Here is a 12,595-nt window from a genome sequence, read left to right as displayed (position 1 = left end):
AAAATGATAATGCTGTTTGAATTATGTTTCTACAGTGTTTAGATCCCGAGATATGGCAAAAAATTTGCAAATTTTGTAGAATTGTGAATAATGGAACATACTCAAAAGACGATTTTAAAATATAGATAACAGGTTCAAACTTTCTCTCTTTTGAATGCTTAGCAAGATTTAGCAAGGCTGTACATAAATAATAAAAAAGAAACATGGTGAAAAAAAGTAATGACGGGATCTCCATATTATGCACTATATTTAACTTATTACAAAACGATAATACATTTAAATTTGGAACTGTTACAGTCATTTTAATTATGAGCAAGAGCAAACTTCTTACTGAGTGAATTGTTATGCAAATTAGCAATTATTTCAGCTTCTTTTTAGTGCACATCCCAGAACTTTAAAAAAATAGCTCCTAGACGCTTTGACATTTTGTTTTGAAATTTTCACAAATGATTGACAATGTGTTACAACAATCGTACATCCAACTAGCCTAGGGTTTTAATTTATGTCATAAACTTTAAGTAGTGAAATTTGAGATGCTGTCCTGCAAAATTGACAACTGGTAAACAGTTTTCAAGACGGCACTTTCTTCATAGTAAACAGATGTACCCATAAACCAATTTTGACAGGAAACAGAAACATGGTTTAGAAGCTAATTTTTTTAAATCACGTTTGACCAAAAATTTTAAAATTCATACAATAAGCTTTCCGAAAATATTTAGTTTTGTAGACAAGGGAGGTCATCTTGGTTTCCTAATTAACTAATTAAAATACCTGTCACGTAAACTGCATCTCTACCTCAAGCTAGATTTGTTGGAAATATGTAGGCTCCTCACATGAATTCAATTAATTTGTTTAGATACATATACTTTAAATATTTAAAAATAAACCTCCATACTTCCAAAAGGATCTCAATCAATCTCTTTAACCATCACTGACATGTACAATACCATGCACATCGATAAAACTTGAGTAATAACAATTCTTAGTGTTTGCTATCATGGAAGTATTTGAATGTGACACTTTGTTTTTGAAACAAGTTGCTTTCATTTACCAGATAAGAGCTATTCATGGTTAGCAAGTAGGTCTGTGGCCAATTATTTCTTTAACAGGTTTAAAATTTATCTAATGATCCAATTGTGTGTTATAATTAATTGTAATTTTTCTGCATTGCCGCTAGAGTATGAAACTCAAAGCACATGGGTTTTGACCTCTCGATTGGCTATTATCCTCGTTTCAGCCAAAACTAGAAGTCTGAACTATTTTTGACAAATTACGATTTGTGTGCTACCATTTTTGCATGCAATTTTTAGCAGTCTCGTAACAGCCAATGTCATGATTTTCCTCATCAATATATATTAATATCAATCTCTATTAATATTGCATTCATTCAATGCACAGAAAAACATATCTTGATCACCAACTAACTTGGGCCCCGCTGACAGCTTTAATTATTTTCTTGCAGCGACTATCAGCTTCTTGTTTCATAACATTGAAATGACGGATGCAATTATTCGTTATTAGTACAATATTATTATTGATATGTTGGCCAATGCACGATCACGTGATTATCATATTAACATTCATCTAGTCAAAGGAACAATAATATTTTTGAGAATATTTTTTTCAACTGAACTATGTTGAAATTATATAAAATGAAAGTGCAGGTCAGTTTGCTGTTGTGAAACTTGAAAGCACCAACACGGCTACATAATTGACTAAAGCCAACGTTGTATTAGGAAATAACCCAAGTTGTTTTCGGTGAAAATATTGTTACACTATTCACACAAGTGGTCATCTGTAGATAAATGGGATGTTGTATCCTTATTTTACATGTCTTGTAAAATGCACCAAATCTTTCTTTAAATTTAGTCCGTGATAACATTTTGAATCAAGATACAAATCACTCGACTTTTATTCATGTAGTGTTCTTTATTCCACCCTCATCCTCAAAATAATACATGACAAAATATATTAGTGTATTAATTATGAAAACAGAGATAGAGAAGTGGAAAGCATCTGCAATTTAATCTTAATACATTTCGGAAAGTTTAATAACATCAAATCATTTCAGTAATGTTCGCAACGTGTTTGGCATTGAACTGTAGGGATTTTAAGTTAAGCATCAAGTCTTGGGGTGGGATCACTGCCGATTTTTTTTAGCATTTTGAGTATTTTATCATTTCGACTCTTTCTCTATGGCTTACTTAATTAAAAACAAGCTCTCGCTAAACCAGAATCACATAGTCAGACAATGAATGCTGGTATAGGGAAACACTATTTTAAGTGTTATTTACTGCATCAGCAAACATATAGTCAGTTTACCGTGACCAACACAAGTGAACGATGCACATGAGTATCCCCTAAGGCGTGATATGGATATTTTGTTCAGGCCAGGAATGTGATGATACTGCTGCTTGTACAAATTGACAGTGACATGAACATCGCAATAAGATATACCGAATTAAAATAGTTACATAAAAAGAATTTCTGTGATACTGAATGGGTCGAAATGGAATGGCATTCTAGGTTGGTAGAACTTTGGATTACTACACACAAGTGCATACGGCAATCATTGGTGTTATCAAGATGAACGAACCTGCCATATTGAGAGGACGCTTCGGCAGTTCAGTCACCAATAGTGAAATTATTATTAAGCTTAGAATCATCTACAATTATTTACACAGTCTTTTAAATAATAAAACACAAAACTGATTTGTATAATGGATTTCATCGTCAGATGTGTTTAAAGTGTCTGTTATGAATGTGGTGGTCAATCCTGCATCAGATGCTTGGTGATGTTGGCCCAATCGCTTATGCAAGTTGCCCATATACTCGTAGTATATGCTTAGGCGTTCGACCAATATCCATGCGATGCACCTGACCCAGATCGTCATCCTGCCTATACCTGACCTTGCAATGAATATATACTTAGTTTGTTGTTTATAATCACCTCATTTGAATTGAGATAGGGTTAGAATTATAACTGATTTCAAGGTGTTTACTACCAGTGCCTTTACAATGGCAAGGAAACGTTAAAGTGAAATCTAAGTGTTGACATATTAGAAGGCTGAGATAGCAAATATGTTTCTGGAGGTTACACAGTTAACAGTTGAATGACTGGCAGCATCCATTAGAGGAAAGTATTCAGAGGTCATCACACTTTTTACATTAACGTTAGCTCGTTCTTCCCCAGTTATTGGGATACATATAGCTTACATGATACGTATGTCTTAAAGCAGCGATAAGGCCCTGGTTTTTAAGTATTTTTGTTTTAATATAACCATATAGAGATGACCAAATTTCACCGAAATTATTGCATGGATAGTAGTGACCCTCAGGTCAGGTCAGGTCGCTGTCAAAGCCTGTTGGCCGTTGGGGGGCACTTTGATGAATCCACAATTCTCCTCCAGCCCTCACGGTCTCTCGCTAGTCCGACACAGGGATCTATCTACCTTTCATTTTGTCCAAGCCACGATTTCTCGCATCCATGTATTTTTTCTTGACCGCCCTCCACACCTTGACAAGACGAATGGTAATATCGACAATCACGTCGTTTGTCACCCAAGAAACCAATATTAATATTGTACTAATAATGGTCAATTGCGTGTTCATGTATGCATGAGTGAATGTTGGTCTTCCTGACTGTTTGCTTGTCTGCTTATAGTCCAGTATCAAATTATGACTTGGTGGTGTAATCAACAATTTCACCCAGTTGAATGGCAGTTGAATCGGCAATAGATGATCCATTTTACATACTAATGACGTCATAATCTATGAATATTGAACCTCATCCAATATGAAGTTATACTTGAAGTTATACTTATACCAATTGTGACTCAAAATAACCAACACAGAGACTTGATGATTTCCCATTTGCCCTTTTATTACTTCAATAACACCAAATACATTCCAGTGATCACCCTCCACCTCATAATTTCAAATTACTTCACACTTTTCTTCGTCATCAGCAGTATGTATGATATGTATTAGTAGCTGCTCAGTATTCAGGTGATTTATGACTTTCTTTTTTGAAATCTACATTAGCATATTACGGGTAATGTCCTGCCAACGTACCGCAACTGAAAATAATAATAAAGCAGTTTAAGGGTCCATAACTAATCAATTTCAACATTTTGTTCAGAATTGTTTTTTCCCCGCGTCTTTGTGATTTTCTCGCATTGATTAACGTCACAGTGTAACATTTCAAGGACCATGAGAATTTAGACGCATTCATTCATATGCTTTTGTTTAACGTATACCAGAAATGTACGACACATCTCAATACTATAAGCATATGTGCGTAATATAATTCACATGACATAAACATTTTTTAACTTTTTTGGAAATCTGTAAAAACAAATGCATCTCATATTTCTAATCATAGTAAGACAATATCCCATTTTGATCTAATCCTAAATAAATTCTGAAATGGATACAGATCTGGGTTGTCGAGATGTGGCTACATGACTATGCGTCTCTTTAGTTCAAAATACGAACTTACCCATTTCCTTCACCCCAGCTTGTGTGAAATTCTGCATCACTTGTTGCATTCACCCCGTCTGGTGTAATCCACTCATATTCAGGACTTCCATTTGCATCGCCACATAAACCATGGATATCGTAACATTGACTGTAAGGCTGGGAAACGTCGATTTCTACTCTTCTGATGCCCCACCTGACGACAATGTCGTAATATCCGTCCAAGTCGAGATCCATTGTCACGTGATAGCTATCGGCATGTTTACTTAATAGGAATTGATTGTACGTACCATAATATTCCGGGAGAACTGCATCATCTATTAGTGACGACGCCCCACCCGGTGTAAGCTGAAAATAGAAAGCAGAACATACATATTGAACAAAACTGTTACTCGCAACTATGGAAAGAGAAAATGTTGAGAACACATACGATTTATTTTTGGGCTTTGACTGTTCGGAGCTGTTTTTTTCAAACAAAATTCAAAAGGGTAAACACAAGTCTATGCTAACCACGTAATCATGGCAATTAGAGGTTGAGCAGCAATATGCAATCACATGCAAACAATATACATGTTAGCTTAAGCTATCCCGAGGGGTTTATAGAAGTAACACTACAGCGAAATTCAGGCAAAACGAGAGGGTGTTATTATAGATGTCCAATGGGCGCGATTGTAAAGATTCCTATTAATGTTTATAATGTGATGTAAATAAATCCACGTTTCAGTGTCTACCTAAAACCCTGAACTGGTGTCCGACAGTCAGTTGGGAGTCACGTGGCTTTGAAACAGATAGAGGACATATGGTTTTGGAACAGTTAGTTGAGAAACACATGGCTTCGAAAAAGTCATTTGAAGGACACGTTGCTTTGAAACAGATAGGGGACACATGGTTTTGGAACAGTTGGTCGAGGAACACGTGGTTTTGAAACAGCCAAGGGACTGTTTTTATAATGTATATTTTGTACGAGGATAAATAGCACGTATATTAGGAATATATATCATGGAATTGTTTGGTTGTGATGTCATAATAGGGAATGCCTACCAAATATGTGACAGGATTGACGCCATCATTAGGTCCAAGTTCGAAAGTTTCATCTTTTTGTATTAGTAGCAGCGATCCTACACGATAATGGTCTTTGGTTTTGTGCTCAGTCACTTTAACATCTATTCTGAAGTCGTGGCCACAAGCCATGTGCATAAGTGAATACATAGCACAATCTCCACCTTCATGATACTTGTATCCATCAAAAGTTGTGAAACGCGGATCTCCATGTACTGTGCAAGTGACCGTCTCTGAAAGATAAAAAAAATGTGTTATGAAACAATATTTGATACATGTTTAGTCATGATGAATACGTGATACAGCTGGTGTTTCTGGTTTCCCATGGTGTAATATAACATAATGTAAAACATATTATCAATAGTTATCTATAATTTATTCTCACAGTGTGAATTTTTTTTATAAGTTACGAAACAACCGACAGATCACAGTGTCTTCACTATCAGAGCTGTGCTCGAGTCACTTATGCATTGTGTCGGAAGATAACAATCTACAAAACAACATTTAATTTTTCTTATCAGTAACTGGCTTTGTAATATGCTGATAAATAAAAGCATGACGCGCAACACTCTGACATAAATTGATTTATACTTCAGTACGTCCTCACAAATCTTAGCACCATAACATTGCTTGACCGCGGAGACCATATATATATATATATATATATAGTATGAATTTGTATGGCAATAATGAACAAGTGAATTCACTGAAATATGAGAAACAGCAACAATCACCATGGAATAGCTTCCAAATACACTCCTGAATAGTCATGTTTAACATTATATATGAAAAAAAGATAATTATATTCACTTCGTGGTGGTGGGCAATAATACCCTTGGGTGATTGTGTTGTTATCACAGCAATATCGGCACTTGGTCTTCACGTAGATTGGCGCTACATCACATTCATTAAAATGTGGTTCATTTTCGGATTCTTCGATACAAGCCTGAAAGTAAAAACCGAAGATAAATAGATAATCTAATAAGAATAATACAAAAAAAACACAGTGTAATTATCATTGTACAGTGACGCTTCAAAGAAAAAAAAAATCCTCGTATATATTACAATAACTTTGTTAAATTGTTTACGTAAATCAGTTAATATTAAGTATGCAATATGGTACTTCATTAAACTAAATTTGGTTAATTATATTATAATACCGCAAAATACAGAAAACATGATTTTCCTGTGAATACATATATTTTTGATTCCAGCCTTTCGGGCAGATAATAACATGGACCTAGTTCATTTCAGCTGTGGAGGGGCGTTGTGTAGAAGTATATCCAATAATTTCGATTTCGATATGTTTTTAATTATTTAGGTAGGTGGCGATATACTTGACAATGGATATTGTACCGTGCTCTATTCTATTCAATTCTATAAACCTGATGTATATTGCTCACAAATTTGAAAAATATTCCAGATATATATTTTATTAAACTGAATGTTTATGACTAGCTCAAACCACACACATCACTGATTTAAATGATCGTACCATACTATTCAACTGAAGTTATTATTAGATAAGAGAATTTGAGAGATGTAATTATATTCACTTGTCATTAGGTACACAATTTATATAACGTTGAACTCACTTCTATTTGTTGACACTCCGATATAAATACTAAACCAGTATTCTTTTGCCACAGTTGAGTCATGCATTCAGGCTGTAAAGTAGGCAAATGGTTAAAACTGAATTTGTGTGGCAATACATAACAAGTAAATTCACTAAAATGCGGGAAACATTATAAAACAATTGAATGTGGCACGAGGGACAATAAAAAACAAATAAATTCACTGAAGCAGGAAAAACAATACAAACATTTTGATAATGAGGCATTTTAAATTAACATCCAAGTAGCAATCTGCGTCTTGATTTTTGTATTTCGTGTTACCGTAGTAATTTAGATAAAAAAGAAACAATTTGCATTTAATTTAAATGAAGTTACATATAAAATAAATACTCACTCGTGCGCTTGTACAGTGTTCATATTTATCAGGATCAGATTCTGGTTTCAGCAAGCACTCGGCTAAGGACATCTTATCAGATAGTTTACACTGTAAACACTTGCTAGCTGTAAATTATATATTATAACAGTCAGTCCAAAGTGAAAATAACACATTTATAAGTTCTTTTCCTATATAACAATTTGAGTAAAAAAAACACATATTGGAGAAACCAGCACTGTAGGAGTGTAGAAAAAACGAGTAACGGCTTTGACTGTTACATAAACACGTAAGTATTGCTATTCCTGTCATAACTACCGTGTTTCTCGAAATGTGTTACAAAATGTATTCTCTACTAAGTCAAATTGTGTACGCGTTCAACAACAACAAACAATCTGTCTTTTAAAATGACACTCTTGAACCACAACAACAATGTTAAAAACAATATTAATTATACTACCTTGTCCCTGGCCAGGTACCATAAGGTCATGAGGGTTTCCTTCAGCACGCTTTACAACTTTGGCATTGGACTGACAAGCAATCTGAAATGCAAACAAATCAAGCAAAACGTGGTCGTTTTTTAAATGCGTCATTATTTGAAGCACGTTCACCGATAATCTAGTAAATGACTCGGATGGCTATGTTTGATTTTAGAGACTTTTCTAAACCTAAAATCCATTGTTCACAGTGTGTGTGCGCATAACCTAACACAGATACAGCGATGCACAAATATAATAGAATATCAATATATACACACTAAACGCATCTATATTAAAGCTTAATTCATATTTAAATTTAAAGCTCTATGTACAAATGTTCATTCAGATTGTTAACTGTAGCGAATTCTGATTTCATAGGATATTTCTATTTATTAGAAGTTTGAAATACCTAGTAATATGTATGTTTAAGTAACTCCCTCAGGTTGGACAAATAATACTAAAACAATTATGTTCATACATATCACTGACACTGTATCACTGTACCAAAACGGTATGAAAATATATGAATAAAATGCTGTGGTCGAAGAATTTCCCCCCGTTTTCATCGGTGGCGTACATTAATCTATATGCATGTTTAACTATTCAGCAACTAACGGAAATGATGTAAACCTTGAAGCTTAGTCCTATCAGGGGTAAATCTTCTCTCTCTGGGTTCTCCACACTTGTCAGGGGGAAAACTCGTCTCGTCTCTCTATCTCGTCCCCTTGAGGTACGGGATCGGGAAAGTCACTTATACTTTACAGTCAAATAAGGCACACACAACGAAATACGTTTCAGCTCTCGTCTTAGTCGGTCTTCCGAGCACTCTATAAGACACGGCGCCCTGGGGAAAAGTCCCCAAGACTCTCGCAAGGCTGACCCAAGACTAGCCCAAGACTGGACTGCGTCAAGGCTCGCCCCAAGACTGGACTCTCGACTCTCAGACTGCGTCTATCGTGGAGTATTCGCCAAGACCAACTCAAACTCTCTTTATTCATTTTCAAAACTCTAACCAATTACAAAGCAGTAAAGAGACTCTAAGGCGTAACCTTCAATCATAAAGCCAATCACACTAAGTACTGAATACGTCATATCTTTTGATTAATCGTTCACTACATTAATAACTATGAATATCAGAATAGCGACGGTATCTTGTAATTAGTTCCAAACCACTGAGCCAAGTTCCGTCCAAAACTTCAAATAGGCCTACACGATGACAGACATAACACAGCAATTCGCTAATAATCAGTTAATTAAGTCGGTCAACAGATACGCGAAAACAAATTCATGACAGTCCACCGACTTCACGTTCGAAACCAAATAAAGAAAACGTGCCTTGTTTGCTTGTCCAGCAAAATCACCTACGGCTTTCGATCAAGAATTCTTAAATGATAAATTAGATCCTAAATATAGGCCTTTATGATTTCAATATTGACGCTATCTATTTATGAGAAGTAATCCACCAACACAGGTCTGGAAATATCGCTACACCATTGGCGTACAGCAAATCAAATAAATCACAGTTATTGGACTAGTACCAATGGCAAAACAAACAAAAACGGTGCGGTCTACTGTGCTTCTTTAGAATCATTCAGTCGCAAATAATATTCACTGGTGTGCCAGCCCTTGAGAATTTCTACCCACAATGCTTATATTTTAGTTATTACTCGGATAGTCCAACTGAAAAATCGATCAAATTGGTTGTGTTCATTAATATTCACTGACAGCAAAAAATACCAACAATCATTGTCTTTCGTCAGATATGCCATTCTCTTAGCACACGGTTGTTCGTACAGTACGGAAGCGTCATGTACAGTGTTGAGCGAGAAGTCGATTAAGAAGAATGAATCTACAATCTCATTGACGCAGGGCAAACTCGCTTAACCACTTTACACAAATATGTTAGAATATCACTACTTGAGCAAATCATAATCCCTCTCATGTTCTTTGCCATATTTACCATGCAGTATAGTTCGAGCCACTATAAACAGTAATAACATTTAGTACACTATAGTTCACATAATATGCCTGATATACCAAGCATCACATACAATTATATAAATTCAATATACACATACAATTATAGCTCTCTGCTGATGTCAGGTAAATAATTTGATTTTCTACTGGACATAAATTAGATTCTGTTAAAATAAAGAAGTATTACGGACTGCTCATTACTTCGCGATAACAGGGCAAGGACGGGAATGTACGTTCGAACCGTAAAAGTGCGAAGTGTTTTGTTTTTTTCAATCATAACGGACTTTCCAAAAATTGTATATACGTGCAGTAGTTGCTTTAGAAACAAGAAATAGTTAAACATCATGAAGAGACGATCTCGAAGTACACAGTAAGCTCAAGAGGCGTGCTGATGAAATGAGTCCCGTTTTAAGATTTTCAGGTATAAGTTTGGGTTTGATTATTTACGATGGGTATAAAATCGGTATTATTTTGCCAGGATGAGAAGTCTTTCTATTCGTTTAAATCTATATTGCTTGTCTCAGTGTATTGTCCCAGTGTATATCATGCATTACATCTGTTACTGGCAATAGTCTAGTACATAAATTAAAATATCGAGTTATATCATTATATATAATGGATTTTACAAAAGGTATAAACAACTAGTTTGTGTCTGATGCTTTTACACATAGAACACCAAACATGAATGACTGGGGTATACACACGGGTTATACAAAATGTACTAGGTTTAAATATGAATATAGGTTTTGTAGCTACTTTGGTAAAAATGAGATATTATATTACCCTACCCAGCAATGAATCAAGTGGGGGTGAACGTATGGAATACAATTACTCACCGCGAGGATCACGAGACAGAACACGATCAGACAACGATGCATGGCGTCTTCTTTCAGGATGAAGCAGAAATTGCTATGAGCTACTGATGAAACTAATCTTTAATATAAAGAGTTTTGATTGAGAAATATGGCATCACAACTTGTCAATCATCCCGCGTGTTACCCAACGCATGATACCAGATGTCAGCTTAAAAAAACAGTGATAAGTATCTGACTGCACAGGGCGTATTTTGTGTTATATTTTGTCGCATAATTGCCGTCATGTTTCCCTTTCTTGCAATAAATATATTTCTATTAAGTGTATATGTGTGTGTATCTCAAATCATGATAATGAGAAAATCTAATAATTTGTCAAAGTGCATGCAAGTCCAGCATTCTCTGTCATAACATATGCATATATTTGTCTGACGCACAGTAAGGGATTAACTAACAATAAATTTGACCAACTATGAACAATCGCTAACAATGACATGCCTTATAAGCTGTCAACTAAATATTGGTTTGTTCCTGCCAAAAACATAACCTTTAGGATCAGCTTGCACGCGCGCATGTATGTCAACAAAAAACAAATGTTAAAATATAGAAACAGAGATCATAATACCATTCACACAATTTAAGTGTGGTTCATCCTGATACTAGCATGATACACAAGAAAGGAACTGGTATGATTTATTTGCTGAAGAGGGAACGCTCATTCCCAGGGATTTTACCCAGTCCTTATGGGTAATTTCAATTCCGAAACCTTGTCTCCAAATACTATCTAAATCAACGTTTCCTCTTTCCCTTAATAAAGCAACGTATGTTTTAAAGAGTTTAAGGAATGAAATATGCTTATTAATACGGCAACTGTAATACGAATATTTCGGCTTGTTGAAACAGTCTAACCGTCAATAGAGGACATTTTTCTTTGGTGATTGCGCAACTATGCTATGTACAGGTCATTGGCCAATTCATCAGCCATTTTCAGTCTAAGCAAAATGAGTTAATATACTGTGACATACTACATCTAAAACGCACCAAATTCGCAGTATTACTTCGTTAAAGTACATCAACTCGAACGCTACGGGCTACGGGGATTTACAAAGCCTGATGTTTGTCAGCTAAGGTTCATTTAAATAGCCTTTGCAGCACCATTATACATTGCATAATTACTATTAGAAACTTGTATTCACTGTCGACAAATCAAACAATGGTTCGTGAGTTTTTTAACAGTTACGCTATGACATGATATAAAACAGCAAGATTTATTGGTTTAAAAAAGAACCGAAGATAAAAAAAATAGGGCATATGTGCCAGTTACCAAACTGTGACTGTGAAATGGGGTTAATGTATGCAAAATACTTTCAATAAACTAAAACATAATCCCCTAGATTTGTATTCAATCTCCAAAGCTTGTTAATTTACAAACGTACTGGGTCTAATGAATACTGACAATAGCGTAACTATGTGCATAAAGAGACGTATTGGTTAGGGTATTCCTGATATCACATTTTTGAATCTCTCCCTAAATTTCAGTGCTGTGTTCTTATAATCACCAGTGTAATAAATAGTACTAGAACATAAATAAGCCGTGACTGTGACGCACGTTATAAGAGGACGAAAATGATTCCCTTTGTTGTCCACATGAAGATAAAAAAGTGTCGTAGTATGCTGGAGACTGAGATACCCTGATAACTGTATGTGTATTTCACAAAATCTCGACTGTTTTCAAATGCTCTATTTGGTAGTTTTGATCACTATGTTATGAATAAACAATGAGCTGATAGCCGTTCCAGCTAAACATAAGCAAGTTGTGTAAGCATATTGTTCTCTTGTTTA

The 12,595-nt window shown here is 35.1% G+C and overlaps 1 protein-coding gene across 1 annotated transcript; it reads right to left on the bottom strand.

Moving 5' to 3' along the window:
• Window positions 1–3,865: 3,865 nt before the first annotated feature.
• On the bottom strand, window positions 3,866–10,905 carry LOC100368740 (mucin-6-like). Its single transcript, XM_006818966.3, has 8 exons — window positions 10,778–10,905; window positions 7,946–8,027; window positions 7,507–7,613; window positions 7,134–7,205; window positions 6,349–6,484; window positions 5,521–5,771; window positions 4,502–4,827; window positions 3,866–4,079 (listed from the first exon to the last, which is right to left on the bottom strand). Exons 1-8 carry the CDS (start codon window positions 10,817–10,819, stop codon window positions 4,049–4,051), a joined length of 1,047 nt encoding a protein of 348 aa, XP_006819029.1. The 5' UTR covers window positions 10,820–10,905; the 3' UTR covers window positions 3,866–4,048.
• Between the last annotated feature and the right edge of the window lie 1,690 nt (window positions 10,906–12,595).

This window comes from Saccoglossus kowalevskii, chromosome 17 (genome assembly GCF_978046115.1).
Source record: "Saccoglossus kowalevskii chromosome 17, keSacKowa6.1, whole genome shotgun sequence".
In the NCBI taxonomy this organism is placed as follows: Eukaryota; Metazoa; Hemichordata; class Enteropneusta; family Harrimaniidae; genus Saccoglossus; species Saccoglossus kowalevskii.
The sequence above is the reverse complement of the archived record's forward strand: the minus strand, read 5'-3'. Positions and strand labels throughout refer to the sequence as shown.